General features: G+C 36.3%; 1 protein-coding gene across 4 annotated transcripts in view; it reads right to left on the bottom strand.

Moving 5' to 3' along the window:
• The window catches only part of LOC123864209 (gamma-aminobutyric acid type B receptor subunit 1), a 126,035-nt gene that overhangs the window by 8,638 nt on the left and 97,120 nt on the right, over window positions 1-20,277 (bottom strand). For all 4 annotated transcript variants that reach the window (XR_006795727.1, XR_006795729.1, XM_045904485.1 and 1 more), the window contains exons 6-12: window positions 17,089-17,257; window positions 15,514-15,629; window positions 14,707-14,834; window positions 11,312-11,453; window positions 6,330-6,480; window positions 5,461-5,701; window positions 203-410 (exon numbers count right to left, since the gene is read on the bottom strand). Coding sequence is in view for 2 of the 4 variants with exons in the window: in XM_045904485.1 (XP_045760441.1) it covers window positions 203-410; window positions 5,461-5,701; window positions 6,330-6,480; window positions 11,312-11,453; window positions 14,707-14,834; window positions 15,514-15,629; window positions 17,089-17,257 (1,155 nt within the window). In the remaining 2 variants the exon portion in view is untranslated. The remainder of the gene's footprint in view (window positions 1-202; window positions 411-5,460; window positions 5,702-6,329; window positions 6,481-11,311; window positions 11,454-14,706; window positions 14,835-15,513; window positions 15,630-17,088; window positions 17,258-20,277) is intronic.

Genomic DNA, 20,277 nt, shown 5'->3' with positions numbered 1-20,277 from the left:
GAAAACCGTATCTAAATCGAATAAGCCGTTTCTGATATTACCGTGCACAAACACACAGACAAACAGACAAACAGACAAAAAAAATTAATTACAATTTCGGGTTCGGCATCGATATAATAACAACCCCTGCTACTTTTTTTTATATATTTCCATTGACACCACTTTTCTACAATTTTATTATATGTATAGATGAGCTACTTACCGAGCCAGACAGTATTGTGATCACTCTCGCAGTGTTCCAATTCGGGGCGTATGTGGACATCGTCGTCGTGATGTCGCGGCGCTTCCAAAGGGAATATTTCCACACGCCGCTGCAGCGGGTCCCGTATCTGCCACGCGGTTAACAAAGCCACGTCTACCGCCAGCAGTCCTCCCACCATTGTATACAGCTTCCAACCGTGCATACGTTTCTAAATAAAAATCAAACGCAAATTAGGACTCCTATACAGGACGCGATGACGACGCTCACGAAATTGGGGACGGTTTTCTTGGCAAGAGCCCAAAGAGATATGTACCGGTGCATTCTTTAGAGATTTCGAAGCCTCCAAGCCTATAAAAATACATATATCTGTCCATTTGTCTCTGGCATCGTAGCTCGTAAACTAATGAACTGATTTTAAATTAGTTTTTTTTTTGTTTGAAAGGTGGATTGATCGAGAGTGTTCTTAGCTCTACTAATCCAAGAAAATCGGTTCAGCCGTTTGAAAGTTATCAGTTCTTTTCTAGTTACTGTAACCTTCACTAGTCGGGGGTGTTTTTAATTTACACTTGTTTTGAGATTAGTTGTCCTTTGTAATTTGCAAATATCACGTCTGCAAAATTTTGTTTCCAAATTCGAATTAGTATGGTTTAGATTTTTGCCAGCAAGTTCCCCTAATGCGCAATGTTCACGTCAAATGAACTGTACCAGTTCGGCAAAATGTAAATTACAACGTGCGTAACATTAACTTTGCCTTTATAGTCGTTACCGCTTTATCTTTTATATAAAACGTTGTTTATTAGCTTTGAGAAGAATGGCTTTTCGGTCCAGCGATTTTAATGAGTGACTCGGGGGACACGGCTCCTGGTAGTGAAGGGAATTAGTATTGATCTTTATGGCTTGCTTTTAAATATTGTCATAAAATGTATATTTGTATTTCATATTACAGGCTGACCTATTTGTAAGTTTCTGTTGTAATGCAGGCACATGCAGGTAATAACAATTAGCCGACTATATGATTGTTATCAGTTTAACGGTCTATGTATGTAGAAAATATGTTTTCATATTTGTCACGTCCTTTATGATTGCCAAACTACTTCATGCCAACGAGACCCTAGTCTGTCTGTCCGTCCATACGTATGTTTCAAATAAACTTTATAAAGAACTAGAGGATGCCCGCGACTTCATCTGCGTGGATTTAGGTTTTTAAAGAGCCCATGGGAACTGTTTGATTTTCCGGGATAAAATGCCTATGTCAATTACAGGGACGCAAGCTACCTCGGTACCCATACAAATCGGTTAAGCAGATGGGTTTTTAAGAATCCCGTAGGAACTCTTTGATTTTCCGGGATAAAAAACAGCCTATGTCTGACCCCGGGATACCTATAAGCTAACCCTGTACCAAATTTTGTCAGAATCGCTTAAACTGTTGGGCCGTGAAAAGGTAGCAGACAAATAGACAGACAGAGACACTTTCGCATTTATAATATTAGTATGGATATGGATTACGCAGAGATGTCAATTACAGGGACGTAAGCTACCTCAGTACCAAATTTCATACAAATCAGTTAAGCGGATGGGTTTTAATTTTTAGGAATCCCGTGGGAACTCTTTGATTTTCCACCGCCCGGGATACCTATAAGCTAACCCTGTACCAAATTTCGTCAGAATCGCTTAAACTGTTGGGCCGTGAAAAAGTAGCAGACAAATGGATAGACATACAGAGACACTTTCGCATTTATAATATTAGTATGGATTAGGTAGAGAATTGGAATTAATTTTCACATGTTACTATAGCAGCTAAAAAAGTGTTATTTATTTTACGCCTTGACCGGTTTTTAATATTTTTATTTCTTTTGTAGGGGAGTTTAGAATTCGCAATTTATTTGCGTATATCTGTAGGATTAGCGCAGAATAAAACAAGTAGAATTTGGCCCTGTAGAGATAATTTGTGTGTTCCGGGGCGCTTGTTACCTTTGTGTCAGCTCTTTAAAAGTCTCTCCACCTTCTCTTCGATGTATGGGATCGTAAATGGCCTCTTCACTGCCAAGTAGGTAACTTTAGTGCTCAAATGTACTTACTAGGTAGGCACGTGTGGGTATGAAGAGTTATGGATCGTTAAATTATTCTATGTCAGAATACGATGATACGCTTTAACTAAATAAGCGCTCTTATCTAATGAGGTATCCGAAAAAATCATATTGTTTGTTAGCAATTTGTCTAACTGGATAATTTTACGTAATTTATATCAAAAAGCAAGTTTATTAAATGCAGTTGGCAAACGATAATAGAATCCTTGACATTATCATGCCTAGGCTTATTTTTGCAAAATTTACGATGTGCACCAGCATCCCTATAAGTTTTTTAATAAAAACCAAAAGCGATTAATCGCTGTGCGTGCGCGTAAATACTATTATAAGATTCTTATTTGAACTTGGCTTCCACACACGACCATGTGTCTTAATTACGTACTATTACTATGGTACACAAAAAAAACGGGCCAAGTGCTAGTGACTCGCGCACTGAGGATTCCGTACTCGGGTATTTTTTCCAACATTTTGCACGATAAATCAAAAACATAAAAATAAAAAAAATTGTTTTAGAATGTATACGTAAAGCTCTTTCATATGATACCCCACTTGGTATATAGTTATCTTACTTTGAAAATTGAAACTTATTTTAATTTTTTTTTAATGATGACATAGTTCCACGAATTCGCGGTTTTCAGATTTATTCCTGTATTTGTGCTATAAGACGTACCTACTTGCAAATTTCATGATTCTAGGTCAACGGGAAGTACCCTATAGGTTTCTTTACAGACACGACCGACAGACAGACAGACAGAGAGACAACAAAGTAATCCTCTAAAGGTCCCGTTTTTCTTTTTGAGGTACGGAACCCTAAAAAACTGCGCGTTTACAAACCGCGATCCAAATCAGTTACTACTGAAAAAAGTCACTAATGCGTGCGCTTGTATGAGAAGCAATGTGTTACTTTTTCGCGGTTTCAGACTTGTGATTAAACGTGTGTGTTTAATCGCAGTGCGTGCTAAGCCTAAACCAGGGTTAAGGTCATCTTGTCGAACATTGCACGCTTTAGTTTTATGAATCTCTCTGTCTACCATGCTATATGTCAGGCCGTATTGTTTCCTGTCGATGCGGCTGACTGGGTAAAATTGGGCAATTCAGGTTAAAAATGCCGCTTATACCTACTTAAATCTTCTTTCGTCGAACAAAAGAGCATGTACGTACAAAGGCAATAAATTGTTTTCAGAACATTTTACTGACCGCTATTACTTACACCACATTCTTCGGCCAGGTACTATTAAGTATTCTGTGCGAGCATTTCTCGGCATTTCTGAATTCTGACTAGGGTTAGCTATGTTACAGGCTGATGTGTTGGCATATTATAATTTTTGACCCCGACGCAAAGTTTGTCTAGAAGGTGCCTATTTACTCTTGTATTAAAGATAATCGGATTATAATTGGTAGGAAACTCTCGGAAGAGTATTCCGAACCCTAACTATGCGTATAAAAAATGATGACGCAAAGGGTTTCGTGCGTGTAGAAGGAAACTTGACGACATAGGGGTGGACACTCGCCTGGCATTTTTCGGCACGGATAAACGGATTTCCAGTTTTTTATTTGAAATCATATTAAATTGAGATGGTTCTTTGCTATGTCTAAAGAAAAATTGTCAAACTTTTGAGGATTATTATTAGCAGTTTTGTTGTTAAACATTCCAACCGTACAGACCGGAATTGTCAGCTTTCCATCCAGTTACTGACTCGGATTAAGTTCGCATAATCAGTGCAATCGAATGATAGAACCACAGACATACATAACACACATACATAGAGAGACATAAGATAGATGTGACTACAAGAAAGAAATGAATTTTGATTTTCGTTTTGAATACGCTATCAAAACCTATTCAATTCACATTATAATTTGTTATCGTACAGTATCTTAGTTGATGGTTATACCTACCTTGTTACCTACCTGGTTATACCATAGTTCATGTAATTATAGCAAAAATAATGTTTTCCTCCTTAGTTTCATAGTGTTATGTAGTGAGCGAAAACCCTTTGTTCATAATAGGTATACGCACAAATTGCAATTCTAATAAAACAAACCATTATTCAGCTCACAGTGCCTAAATAAAACAACAGGAAACTGAATTCTGTACTCGTGTTCCACTTCCAAGTCTAGAAATGGGTATTATTGCTACTTTTAAATCATTTTCCTATTGTGAAATATTTTTCTTTGCACAGTGATTTCACAGGCGATTTTCACGGAAAGTGATTTTTCAATTTTCGCACTTTCAATCGTTTGCTCCATTCATTTAAATAGGAATTATGTTCAAGATTAAAAACGCTTACAAGGGTGGTTTTTCACTGAAAGTGAATTTTCGTAATTGCAAGTGCAAAAATTCGTTTTCCGTGAAATGTAGCGAAAAGATGTTTTCTCTTTCTTATACGCAACGCTACATGTTCCCGCTCGCATGCTCTTTAGCTTTCAACATTAAAGCGGATTTAAATTTAATGTTTCAAACCTTTGCTTCGTAAGTTTTTTATGTAAGGTAGATGTTATAACGAGTTACATATGAAAGGATTTTCACGTGATTTTTCACATGCTACCTGTGAAATGGACCATCTCTATCCAAGTCCCTGCTATAGATTAAAAACAGAATAAAAGTTGCCTCTAGCCTTTTGCGTTGTAGAGAGAATTTATTTGTTCTGGTGCTTGTTACCTTTGCCCGCCTTGGATTAAAAAACGTCCAAATCATAAAATTATTGATAAACTGGTTTTTATTAATCAATTTTGATCAAATTTAGTAGGGTGTTCAGTTTTGTTATTATTTTATAATCTAAGCAGTCAGGATAGGGTTTGAAAAAAACAAAATAGAGTATAGTTACTTATGGAGCAATTAACGTTTAGATTTGTAGGAGGTCCCGGGTTCGATTCCCGGCAGAGATTTGCAATTTCATAATTTCTAAATTTCTAGTCTGGCTGGTCTTCGGCCGTAGTTAATTGCCACCCTACCGGCAAAGCCGTGTCGCCAAGCGATTTAGCTTTCCGATACGATGCCGTCTAGAAACCAAAGGAGTATGGGTTTAATGAAAACTGCCATACCCTTTCCAGGTTAGCCCGCTTCCATCTTAGACTGAATCATCACTTACCACCAGGTGAGATTGCAGTCAAGGCCTAACTTGTATCTGAATTTAAAAAAAATATGGGTCCTATTATGTTTGTACTTACCTTTGTGTCAACCTTAGGTTTAGTAGTGTGTCGATGTACGCGCCACACTTTTGTGAACATGGCACCATATGCCATGGAGAACCCAGTTGCTAACAGCCATGCCCGAGCAGCGCAGAGTCCTGCAAAGTGTTCTGGAAGCACCCATCTTCCGTCCACGCCGAGAGCTATGGCGGCGCCGAAGCAGATGCAACAACCACAGAGCATGACCGTGTTACAAGCTGGATGTGACCATTGGATGACTCTGTTGGAAAATCAATCGATTGAGAAAATGAAATGAGGAATGGTTGAAACTCAAAACCACGACACGAGGCTGCAACGCCAAAAACTTGTGGTTACAAACTCTACATCACATTGCTGTTTTAAATTTAGGCCATAAATAACTTTTTAGGCTAAGCGCACAAGCGATTAGATGACCAGGTGGTCAAATAGCATATTGTGTATATCTAAGGGTCCTTTCACAAAGACCGACTCGGAGAGTTGAGCTGATTGTATTTAAAATATAGAGTTTTAGGACATTGAAATCAGGGTTTATTTTTACATTTCGAATTTTTTGTGAGAAGAGAGAGCCACCCTTAATGCTCTTGCCGTCATAATATCGTTTCGTTTCAACTTGTAAAGTCAAAATAAGCCCATAGATCGCAGCCTTAGAATCTACTTGTAACCATTGCTGAACTTCCTCTTGAAAACAGGCGGACGATGGCGTTTTATCCGTGCAGATATGGCGCTCTCCTAAAATATTCCATACGATACATTCGAGTAGATTTTCCGCGCGCGTTTTTCCGCTCATGATTTAACGCTACTGTAACCCCGGCCTTATAATCTCAGAGAATCAATCTCAATAGATTAAGCCTGTGGCTATGTCGACTTACCTTCTGTGCCTATGTAGAATATTGAACACTATTAAAGCTATGGCGGCCAAAATCCCAGCGATGCAGAGCGCTGTCATGCAGGCGAACAGAGACAATGATACAGTGCGGAGCTCGTTTACGACCACCGTGCGATCTGGCGGCACCTTTCCACCTGTAACACATCACACATTTACGACGGGTTCTTTTTAAAACCTTCGAGCTATATAATAAGAATCCCTATAAAGCTTGTATATAGATTTAGGTATGAAAGAATTTGTTTCCTCGAGTGTAGGTACCAGAGGTCACGCACACATTCACACTAATGATAATAAAGTAGTCCGCCCTCTTTGTTCGTCCATGGTTTTTTTATTTAAAAATTAGGTACATTATAAAATGTAAGGTTATATTATTTCAAAATAATAGTTATAAGTATGTACTTTTAAAAATAAAATACAAAAATCCCTACCCAATATTGTAATAGTGTTTGTTTCTTGATTTATTGGTTTGTCTTTCAATGACGCCATAACTGAGTAACCGATCGGAGTGGTTTTTTGCATGGACATAGTTAAAAACCTGGAGAGTGATATAAACATACTTTTATCCCGCAAAATCATGAGTAACCACGGGATTTTTTAACCCCCGACCCAAAAAGAGGGGTGTTATAAGTTTGACGTGTGTATCTGTGTATCTGTGTATCTGTGTATCTGTCTGTGGCATCGTAGCGCCTAAACGAATGAACCGATTTTAATTTAGTTTTTTTTGTTTGAAAGGTGGCTTGATCGAGAGTGTTCTTAGCTATAATCCAAAAAAATTGGTTCAGCCGTTTAATAGTTATCAGCTCTTTTCTAGTTTTCTTGTAGAAAAGAAGGTTAGATAACCGTTAGGTTCATAATATTATGTCAATAGACAAATGTCAAGCTGTCAAGATGGACGTTGCCTTGATACATAATTATTTATTTGAAAATGATGTTTTGGAAAACTCAGATACTTTGTCGGGGGTGTTATAAATTTTTAATTTACACTTGTAAATATCTAAATCCACGCAGTCAAAGTCGCGGGCATCAGCTTTTCCATTTATAATATTTTAGTAGTATGTATGTAGTAATTTTAAGAGTAGTAGAGATGTTTTAGTAGTAGCCTGAAATAATATTTTACATATAGTATAAATCGTTTTCATTGTAAGACACAAGTAACCTTGTATAATCTTAGAAAAAAAATCTCTATGTTAGCCAACACGTACGTGCTGCAACATGTGATAAACTTAGAGTTTTATACCCGAACAGGCGAGAAGGCCTTTGTTATCCAGGGGGAGATTAAGGCCGGAACGCCACGTGCTAAGAATATTTTTCTTGAGGTATTATATTTTGGCTAAAAGTTTTGTTATTACATTGGAAATTTAAACAAAACGTAATATAAAAAAATCTGGATAGTGCCCACGACCCATAAATTCATCTACATGGTATGAATTTCCATAGGAACTATTTGATTTTATGGGATAAAAGTTGCCCATGTCTGTTTCAGAGATGAAAGCTATCTCTGTGTCAACCTCTTCTTATACTATCATACTTTTGTCATACTTTTGTTGTTTGTTGTTTAATTTATAATATTAGTATAGATGTAATATATTAAAGAATATAGCTATGCACTATAACATTGGAACTATAATGTAGAATATTTAATAGAAGCGGAAGATCTAAGACATTCTCGCAAAGATATACGAGATCTCCTTTGAATCACACTAAGGTGCACGCGTGTCAGAATCCAGTTATTTCAAAATCAGAATCGGGCGCATTGAAATAATACCTAGATGACGTCAGCAGATGTTAGTGACTTGGTTCCCTTGAGCCCTTGAGGCTCATGCCTTGCATTTTCAGTGGGTATTGAAAATCCACCTAAGAATTATCTAGCCTGGAGTCAAACATGGACCACCCCCCAGGCTCTATGAGCCTCTTACGAGTCATGTGATGTCTTTAAGGAAACGATAACAATTCAGTTATAAATAAACGCCATAGGACCCCTAATAAAATGTTATGATCAAAAACTGAACATAGAAGCGAGAGGCATAGAGGTGGCGTTAGTCTAAAATACGCCTAACTTCCCTATTGGGGAATATTAAAACCCGTAACTTACATTGTAACTGTCGCGCGGCTCATAAAAAATCCCCTATGTCCGATGATCGTAAAACTTAAGCCATAAAAACAGACTTACTTTACTTAAACTAATGCGCCAGAAAGAAAATGGGTAATTTCGCTACACACTTACACATTGTAATAACTACTTGCAATGAAGGTAAAAGAACTTACACTACTTTTTTCCGCTTACTATGCCCAGATGCATATAGTAGGCGTTTAAAGTTAGATCACTCATAAATCCTAAGTTGGTTGGATGAAAGTCAGGGCTCCTTAGCTTTGGATTAAAATGTTATAACTAACCGACTATCTAAGAGTGATACGACTTAATTACTTACATACAATCCATGTTTGATTGTTAGTAAGTAGTCAAATGTAACTGCATCCTAAAATGCTGGTGATCCTAAAAGTTTTTGTAGCAGCATCGTTTCCCTATTATACCCAGTTAGGTATTGCTCCTGAGTCACACGAATCCACGCTTTCTCTTTCATTTTGAAATATTTTAAAGAAGACGTATAACTTCCGAGTTGATTACACTAGTATATAATGAGCCTAAAATTGAATCTCGAAGCGAGGCCATTAGTTAAGTAAGTCCTATTTTTATTGAAATACTTTTTACCTAAAAGTTTTAGCAGCAGTAGGTAATTTTATTAGTCATTTATCTTGGAAAATGTTAATCGAACGGAAAATTTCCTTACAGCTACGTATTTCTCTAAATAGGTATCTTTTCTCGGAGAAACAAAGTGGGAAGGGACACAATTACTCTTTCGAGTGTTTCAACACCGTCTATTTCCCGTAGTTTAAATGGAAAATAAAATCTTATGCCTTGCTCTGGATGTCTCTTTGGCAAATTAACCGAATTAATTTTGTTACATTGATTTGTAGTCTTTAGGGCTTCACACACTATAGCTTGTAATCAATAATACTACTTACTGCGGATTACTAGTAAATAGTAATAGAGGCTTCGGGTATAAATAATAAAGATAAATTACTTAGCAAAAGTAACTTAGCGACAGATTACTTATAGATGGATTGATTTTATTTATAAGTTTTAGCCGCTAAACAAAATATATCTTACCTAAATATATCGTATCTTTTAAATGAATGAAAAAGGTGCATGCATCGATTTATTTTTGCTTTAATTCACGTAGATTTGGTTTTCCAATTAGTTTAATTAAACCTCCATCCGAATTTCGAAGCTGGTTGTTCACTTTAATGTTTTGAATAAATGTTTTGGTTTTGGTAAAATGAAAATGATATTTCCGCTTCATTGTAGTTGTATGCGTAATAAAAGCATTTTGCTATTATTAGAGCTGTACCTACCTACTGTACTACATTATTCACAAAATTTGATTATTCGTTGTTTGATTTTATCAGAATGTAATTTTGCTTTGGTGATTGGAAATTAACAATCGCATCGTATTAAATTTGAATGACCTCTGACGAAACCGTGTACACCTACTTGCTTCACTAGCAAGTATAACGAACAACAAATCGTATCTGAAAGTCATACAGCCGCTAAAGCAGAAGAAGGTAGGTTTTCTACTGAAAAAGCAACACCAAGCAAGAATTTTCAAAACTTTGCATGGACTTAATAGGTAGTAATGTCGCGCGTTACGGTTTAGTACCGTAAAGTTCACCTACAATTCTAAAAGGATACTCAGCCATTAGATGTAGGTATAAATTGTACTATCCATTTTTACTAGACAGCAAAAAAGAATAAATATATAGGTAGGTAGAAAAGTGTTTTTAATGCCGAATGAAATATAATTTACCTTGCAAATTGTAATTCAACGAAAAGTTAAACTTTACCAAGTCCTCGGGCCCATTCGGCTAATATCCACGCGATTTCTTAGCGTAATGGAGCAAAATTATTATTCTGCAAAGAACTTCGACACCGTATATTTCGTACAGTTTAGGCGAAAAACACAATCTTGGAAGGCCAACTTGTAACTGAATTAAAAACGCCCAACGACTTATCCTTGTTTCAATTTATTTAAGGTTTGTTTCGCAATTTCTTTGATTAAACCGTAGTCCGAATCAAAATTTTGCAAGTTTAAGTTAAGTGTATAAAGCCTTGTACAATTTGGGTTTTCAATGATCATAGAAATATCAAAGAAAAAAAATATTGAAAAAAACTTGATTTTATAGACTTTTATAGATATATAGATGGACCCTTTGTTAAAAAAATATTGTAATTTTTGGACCAAGTGATCTATCATGTTACAAAACCAAAACTGGCAGTGATTGCTAATAAACAAAGTTTTTTTAGATTGTTTTATTACTTTTACAACGATAAAGTTGGGTAGAATTTTAGTCATAACGACTAAAATTTTGGTGTTACGTGCACTTTGTGAAGTCACACATTCTATATTTTCAGTAACTTGAACCTTAACTAATTCATTCATACTTATAATATGCAATGTAATTATAAATTTATATTGACAACTAATCAATTAATTAATAGCAGTGATTAAACGATATTAATTGATATAATGATATGAGGGTAGGTACCGATAATAGGTGAAATCAAGACTTGCCTACAATATTAACTTTAGGCACCAACCATATTTAATATTTTTTATTTTCCACTGTACGTTTATAGTCCTTGCTATATGCTGGGACTTGGGAACAATAACAGCATTGCAGCATTTTTATTGCACACAATGTTTGTAGGTTATCCAAACACGTACAGTGTACAATGACAAATATTTTATGTGTATTTTGTGTAAAACGAAGTTGCCTTATATATAATTCCAGATTTAAACTATCCATATACATCAGATTGAGGTAAAATTGTTGCAGATTATAGGGTCAACATCGGTAAACGAAACCCAACCTTATAGTATAGGAATAAATCATATTTTCACTCACCAACCCATCGCTCCCTGTCTAGCCATGTAAGGTTGTCAGCCTGTGTGTCGTAGTATCCCAACTTCACATAATGGTTGTCCGTCAGCTGCTCTATCTGTGTCAGCGCTATGCGATCTCCTTGAGAGGAGAACGCCACCAAACCCTGTTATAATAACCCATTGTATTGAACCATGTACATACATAACAGATAAAGATTAGAATGAGATAAAGGAAACAACTGCCGATAACGTACGTTAGTAATAGGACAATTTAAATTAAGTCATGAAACGCTACGGGCTCACAATACGATAACAAAAACATGTTTTAGAAAACGTTAATTACCCAAATACTTATATATTTACAAAAACAATAAGACGTCAATTTATTTGTATGTTATAGTCAACCCTGGTAACGGGCCGCCATTTTTTTGAAGCACGCTCGTAGGTGTCAAAAGGTGCGTATACCCCGCGCCAATATCTATGTAGTCTATGTCGCTACATGTATAAATGTCTCACGTGACACAAATTTTCAAAATACGAGGGCGGCACTGAAAATTTCGGGAATCAAGGAAGTGACACAACATTACTATTTAAAAATGTATTTATTGCTTTTTGAAGTATTCTCCGCGAAATTTGACACATTTTTCCATACGATGGAACCAATATTGAAGCAACCATTCCATTCGGAAGTTGGGGTCTTCAAAATGGCCGTTTTGTAGGCGTCCACAGCTTCTTCAGGTGATGAAAATCTCTGACCACGCAATGTATTCTTTATTTTAGGGATAGTACAGAAATCATTAGGGCTTAGGTCGGGGCTGTATGGCGGATGGTCTAATAATTCTATGTTTTCTTGCTCTAAAAACTCTTTAGTTCTGCGCGCGGTGTGAGAACTCGCATTATCGTGATGGAGGATGATGCGGCGGTTGCAGTTCTCTTTACGGAGTTCAGAAACGACCTGTGGCAAACAAATGCTAGCATACCATTCTGCATTAACCGTTCTTTGTCCCTCAAGAGGAATAGTCGCAACATGGCCGGTTTTGGAGACAAACGTGGCCACCATTTTTTTTGCAACACTTCGTGAACGAACAATTTTTATTGGCTTTAACTCATTTTCGAATACCCAAACTCGTGACTGGTTTTTTGTTTCGGATTCGTACGCGTATATCCAGGATTCATCACCTGATACGATTTTGTATACAGCATTTGAGGATCCTGCGTGGAATCTTTCGAGAGTTCTGACGCACCAAGTAACGCGAGCCGCTTTTTGCTCTTCACAGAGCAAATGCGGTATCCATCGGGAAAACAACTTTTTTACACCTAATTGTTCATGCAAGAATATTTGTATTTGACTCATGCCAATGTCTAAAGTTGCCTGAATTTCGCGGTATGTCACATGTCGATCTTCCTCAATCAGCTTACGCACAGCATCAACGTTTTCTTGGGTGACTGCAGTTTTTGGACGACCTTGACGGGGATCATCACTGAGCTTGACACGTCCACGTTGAAATTCAGCAAACCAGCGATAAATTGTGGTTTTGGATGGGGCTTCATCACCAAATGCAGAAATCATCCGGTCAACACACTATTTTTGTGTTAAACCACTTCGAAAGTCATAATAAATCATCGCTCTAGAATTTTCTCGAGTCAATTCCATTTTCTCAACGACTAAACAAGTTTGACAAGACATTGTGAAAAGACCGAGAATCTTTTTTAAAATAAATGAATGGTATTCGATTTTTAAAACCAAGGTGTTTTCAATTAAAAAGATTTTAATATGACAGGGACAGTGGAAATATTCCATTCCCGATACTTTTAGTGCAGCCTATGTACTATTGCCATGAGCTTTGTCTATCTGGAGTTGTATACCTTTGGTTAGAGTTATAAGTTTTGCTGAGTAGTAAAGTATTTTTTAGCGTAATTTTGAGGTTTTTATATTATTATAATTAGCTGTTATTATTAGATGCTTTTTATTCGTGGTAAAGGCAATGGTCCTTACCAGAGAATTAATTTAGTTTCTGAATTATTTTTGCACTCTTTCCCAAAATAATACAATTAAAACGAAAACAATATTCAGCCCTAAACTGTAGTTCTAATGGAAATATAATCTGCAAGTCATTAGGTTAACGAGGGTAACTTAACTCGCCCATTGCTCGGTAAAAAACTCTAAGACTGAGCAGCCTTACTATGCGTATAATTGCCACATTAATTTGGGGTGTAAGGCTGAGTCCACATTAGTACTAATTCCCTATTAAATTGGCACAAATTACATGTAGAAATGTAGACAAATAGCTAAAAGCCATTAGAGAATTCGGAAAATTCGAAAATTGTAACAATAAATACTAGTAATTAGCAAATGTTTCTCAAGGAGCATTCAATTTGAAGAAAATCCAACCTTATCGCTTGATAAATTAAACCCATATTTAGTTGTTTGTTATTTTATAATGAATCCTGATCAAAGGTAGGTAATTAGGAATGGAAACTAATCTTAGATAACTCTATCTAGATCGGGTCAGTGTGTTATATTTCGAAATTTGATTAGCATGATTCTGATGGTATCTTGGAATGGTGTAAGTCTGCAAGGGATCGATCCGGTTGCTCGATTCGGAGCCAATTGTTCTCGAAACCGAAGCTTGTGTTGTGATTAATTTTAGTGATAGAGGAATCTTCGGTATTTCCAAGTTCCTTTCAGAGCTCACTCGAAGCTGGTATGATTTATAATACAAGGAACTATGTAGCACGTCGCGCTAGTGCGGCTCCGCTGACGGCTCGAACGTGCGCTTCGCAATTCCTTGTACATAATATACTTAGGTATTAAGAGAAGTTTCCTCAGCGTACTCTTCAGCGCTCCCCATACAATTATAGTGAATACTAACCAATTCAATATAAAACTTAATAGAATTTTGTAGAAATGTTCTTTATAAAAAGACGTTTTAAAGTTATACGGGCTCAAAAATTTCCATACAAATGAGCCCTTGTAACTTTTAACCATTTAAAAAAAAAAAATAGCGAGCAACAAGCAGACGGGGCACCTGATGTTAAGTGATTACCACCGCCCATGAACTTATGCAGTACCAGAGGAACCGCCTTTCAGGAATTTGTTGGTCCGCCTCTTACACATTTTTACAGAAATTTAACAAAACATGGACATAATTTTTAGTTTCTAGAACGTTTTTCATAAAGTTTCATTGACTTTGATTGCTCAGTGTTCAAAATGAGAACCAAAGCACGTTTATATGGAGAGCTCTACGAATGAAATCTTAAATCGTCTAGGAGCTACGTTGGGCACGTTTCCATTGTGCCGCTCTGCCGTCGCTTCGGGTATATTTCAGGCTTAGGTTCTAGATACCCATGAGCTTTTAACACTAGACCATGTCCGCTCTTGTACGAGCCTTAGCTATAAAAGAAATAGATACTTACCGACACTCCTAGAAACGACGTAGAGTTTATTGCTTCGTAAATGTCGTCCGCAATTTTCTTATTAGTGTACGTGAAATTCTTCAAGCTCAAGCCGCTCTTCTGCAATTTCTCCATTGTTTTGTTAAAGGCTGAAAAATGACTCAGTTAAATTCTTTATGTAGGAGAGAGGAGCGGGACTACAAGTAATTTAATAAAGCAAGAAATAATAAAGCAAAAATATAAGCAAGTAATAGTAAAGCAAGAAATTTAATATCAAGAAGAAAATTTGGAAATTTACTCTTTTTTGTAATACTGTAACTATAATATATTTTTATATGAAATTGTATATACAGAAAGTAAAGAAGTAACAACTAGCCCCAACTTGGGGCAGGTTGTTACTGATATGGGGCAAGTTGTTTCTAGGTCTACTAAATTATTTAAAGTAAGTTAAACATGTCCTAGGTCGTTAATAGTTCATTTCAATCTAATCATTTTAATATACTGCATATCTGGTTTGTACGGCAAAACTTATACTGGGCAAGATATTTTTTACGGAACAATGTATGTCTGTAAAAAAATACTTTGCAACTAAATAATTTTAAGTTTATTATAAAGTATTATTTAAGTACTGTCAAGTACACTGGGCTGCAATTGCATTGATACGTAGTAGAAGATGCATTTCTTGAAAGCTCTAAATTAAATGGAATATTATGACAGCTTTTTTTGAACCCATTAGAAATCAAATCGATTTCTACGAGGCATCATACGGGAACGCTATTTTGCTTGGCGATACGATTATTTATTGAAGGACTGTATTTTGGAAGTTACCTAAAGCAACGGACCACACAGCGTCGTAGGCTAGAGGCGCCTCTTGATATCCCTCCGGAAATCTCTCCCCGTCGATGTTATAACCGGCTTCGCGCAGTGCTTCGTTCAACCGTGATCTGTTACAAAATACCAAATCATACTAAATGTAACTACCTGCTACCTACTTGGTGAAGAAAAAGATATAGATGTTTTTATTCCGAAAAATAAAGCTTAAAAGGGGTTTCAAGACCTAAATCCACACGAATGAAGTCACAAGCAAAAGTTTACTAAAAATAATAATCATTCGACCAACCCACCCCTTATTATCCTGCCCATTAGAATTTCAAGAAAAATCATTCGTCATAGCGTAGGTAAGTCGTTGAACTATGTTGAACAACCTATATTAAGCTCGAAATGCCGAGAAAAACACTTTCCGCCAATATTCTGCTGACATGCCGGAACAGATAATCGTAAATGGTCCCGTTTTTATTACAAATCTACGTAATTTCATCGGTTTCCTCAGATTTTTTTATAATATTGCATATCAAATGTGGCATAGTATTGTACTTATATCAAATCTTTGAAAAAGCAACCGCCGTGTTTCTTGCTTGTTCTTCTAGGTAGGAAATGCCTTTCCGAACCTGTAGTAGATGCTTTGGCGATTCAAAGTAGGTACTTGTGAAAGTTTAATTTAATAAAAATATTTTGAATTTGAATTCGCAACCGATATGCCGATTTTGATATTTGGCATATGCAGAGATAGGTTGAATTATAGACTACGGATGCAGGATACGCATTATCTTAAGGAGACAAGAGCGAATAAGAGGTCCCTCGGAATTTTCAAAAATATTTCACAAAGACAAAGTCGCGGAAAATATTTTGAAAGTTCTCTAGGTATCTGCCGTTTCCAATTGAATATTATTTTACAAAAGCTCACAGGAAATATGGAAAAGTTGTCAGAAGCATTTCATTCGTCATGACATGGTGCAGCAAACACGTTTCTCTCTTTTATCTGAATTTCTATAGTAGTTTCACTGTACTATGGTATAGGAAGATACGTTGAATATAAATTGTGATGCGACAAAAAATATTAAGTTTTATGACTTTATGTTGAAACCAATTTAGAAATGCGATTCGATATCATCATCAACTCATCGCCGGCCCACTACTGAGAACGGATCTCCGCTCAGAATGAAAAAGGTTTGGCCTTAGTCCACCACGTTAACCAAATTCGGATCGGCAGACTTCATAAATCTTTGACAACACTGTAGAGAACTTTCAGGTATGCAGGGTTCCTCACGATGCTTTCCTGCACCGTTAAACCAAGTGATATTTTAATTGCTTACAACGCGCATAGTTCCGAAAAATTAAAAATCCGGAGGTAGGTACTACGCGCCTGGGGCCGGATCCCTAACTTAGTACATTCTAAAACGGATTTTTATTTATTTTTATGCATAATAGTTTTTGATTTATCGTGCAAAATGTTAAAAAAAATTACCCGAGTACGGAACCCTCGGTGCGCGAGTCCGACTCGCACTAGGCCAGTTTATTTTTTATTTTAGATACATTTTAATACGGTATTGAAAAATTTCCTACCGAAAGTCTTCCGAAGTCATCCCGGATATCGTTGTTTGATTGGCGTTTTGATTCCACATTAGCGCTTCCGTGGTAAGATGGCCTTCTGCAGCCTCCCGCATTTGTTCTGCCGTGCAGTCCAAGCCTTCTCGTTCTAGGTTTGTTTCGAACCAGTTGTCTTCATACCAACCTAAGACAAAAAATGTTTGATAAGTTATTGGCACCTACAAAGATTCATAGACGGCGAAACGCAAGCTCATGCTTATGTAATTACAGTACGCGACAGGCCGAGATGGCAATAGGGGTGGGAGGCCCCGCATTCCCGCGCTAACCCGGTGCGGGCGAGCGATTTATTATTACAAAAATCACAGCGAAAGACATGGAATTTTTTCATCCACTTAAAATCAGAAAGTCTGTTTGAAAACGGCAATCTAAAATGTACTTACTGAAAGCTGAAAAAATTTATTCAAGTTTTAATTTAATAATCATTCAAGTTTTATTTTAATAATAGACAAAATATTTTTCAGAGAATGTTCTCCTTATTAATTCTAAAAGGCTACCTGTGTGAAACTCGTAGTATGAAAATAAACCGGCCAAGTGCGAGTCGGACTCGCACTTGGGTCTTACGTAATTTTAGCTAGCTGTCACGCAAATGGAGCTAGGTAATAATTGCAAAGATAGAAGTAATCATCAGGTGTCTACGTTTAAAGCCCCATTTAATTCATAATGTAACAATCTGACCTAAATAGCGAACGTTTTTACCCGAAACACAATAGACAGACCACTCGCTGTGAAAAAGTTTCCTCTTCAGTGAGAAATCTATTTAATGCAAGGGGGAAGAATTCTGCAGTTTGCAAAAACACTCAGAGTGTTTGCACGTTTTTATTCATTACTTGACCTCGTATTACAACACCGTTTTTAGCCAAAAACTCGCAGCCTGTAAATTTTCAAAAGAAGAGAAAAAGCAAACTGCCAATTCTAATTAAAATAACTGCCTTACTTTGGATTGTCTTTTGAAAACCTTTTATCCCTACCCGGCCGAGTTTGTTGTGGGCTCTTCTTAAACCTAGGCGCGTTCGTAACCCTCCAATGTTGCTAAGTAACTTTTCGACAGATTAATCCCAGACAAAGAAATAGTGAAATATTTTAAAATATTCGATTTTAATAAAATATGACGTCTAAGTTTTGTATAAAGAAACCTGTCGGGGAAAAAATATTTATAGGTCGTAATAAAGTTTTACGATCGACGAGAAGAGGTTTCTGAGGCTCATATTCGGGTCAACCGGATGACGAGGACCTGCCGAATTCGAGATTATACCGATTGTTGGACTAAAGCCAAAATACTGCTTCAATTACATTTTTGCTGCTTGTAATATTACAGCGATCCGATGTAATAAATGTAGACATGAATGAGAAATTCAAATCGACCTAGTAATATTAAGTTATCTTATTAATATGCTATGTTCATAATATTGATGCCCGCGACTTCGTCTGCGTGGATTTACGTTTTTTTTTTTATTCACTATAGGTAAGCGCTTGACCACAATCACAACAACAATTTAAAAATCCTGCGAGAACTATTTGATTTTCCGGGATAAAAAGTATTCTATGTGTTAATCCAGGGTATATTCTATCTCCATCAGCCCAATCCTTCCAGTAGTTTTTGCGTGATTGAGTAACAAACATCCAAACATCCACACTTTCACATTTATAATATTATTAGGATTAGGATCTGGCATTCCAAACAATATGTCTGCACTACAACTGTATACAAAATAATACCTATTTACTTCGGTTTAACTGCTATTATTATGAATTACGGAATACTATTGGGAAATATAACATAATATTATTTTGTCAGTATAAACCACAGATTCCAATGTAATAGACTGGACCAGGCCAATACCCGTAAAATAATGCTTCCCACAAAATATTTAACTTAATATTCTGTCACATGAATGTTGTAATGAAAATACTTCCAAATTGAAACAACTGTTGTAGTATACAAGTGTAAATTGAAAATTTATGTGTTATAAATTTTCAACCACCAATCAAATTTCACCAACAAGTGAAGGTTACAGTAACTAGAAAAGAGCTGATAACTTTCAAACGGCTGAACCAATTTTCTTGGATAATAGCTAAGAACACTAACAAAAAAAACTAAATTAAAATCGGTGCATTAGTTTAGGAGCTACGATGCCACAAACAGATACACAGATACACACGTCAAACTTATAACACCCCTCTTTTTGGCTCGGGGGTTAAAAAGTGTACCTAAAGATCTATGCGACAACGTATCGTTTCTGCGTCATAAAGCGGACTATGGATTAGAAAAGTTACGGAACCGATTTTCGTTAGAACATGTTGTTACTATGAAACGCCATATTATTTATTAGAACATTTATATCAGCAAGTGTATGGAAAGTAACTCATTTTTGAATTTAGAAACCTGGAATTTAGTATAAGTTTAAATATATATAGTGAGTATAAATTTCTATCAAATTAAAAAAAAAACAATTGTACCTATTAGCGTTTTTTGGAAATTCATACCCTAAGGGGTAAATATAAGGAAAGAATGTTTCTCGAGATGTTACCATCATCGAGCACACGCTTCACGTATACAGAATTATTAAAAGTGTTGTAAACAAAAGAAAATATATTTTAAAAAGTAATTTATCATTTTATTGTGTTTCGATGCGAGGAGCTAGCTGCTAGGCGGGGAATCGCTTCTGAAGATTAATGTAATATTTATCGCTCTACCTGGGTATGAGCATTGGAATGAATATATGTAGGTATATAGTTTAATTCAAAAAGAACAGCAAGAATAAAAAAAAACGTTTAAGTATAATAGAAGTAAAATTTATTCTTTTTGCTATCGAGTATCGAGTGGTCATATTATCTCACAAATGAAAGAGCCAAAAACTCTGAATCATTAACCCATACTATCCATACTAATATTATAAATGCGAAAGTGTGTCTGTCTGTCTATCTGTCTGTTTGTCTGTCTTCTACGTTTTCACGGCCCAACCGCTGAACCGATCCCGGGGAAGGACATAGGCTACTTTTTATCCCGGAAAATCAAAGAGTTCCTACGGGATTTAAAAAAATCGAAATCCACGCGGACGAAGCTGTGGGCATCCCCTAGTTAATAAACTAAAATCAATAGGTTGGCTCTCTAAATTCTATTTTTTTAATTGATTAATTTGTTGT

The sequence above is a fragment of the Maniola jurtina genome, chromosome 4 (assembly GCF_905333055.1).
Source record: "Maniola jurtina chromosome 4, ilManJurt1.1, whole genome shotgun sequence".
NCBI lineage: Eukaryota > Metazoa > Arthropoda > Insecta > Lepidoptera > Nymphalidae > Maniola > Maniola jurtina.
This window is presented reverse-complemented; position numbering and strand designations above follow the sequence as displayed.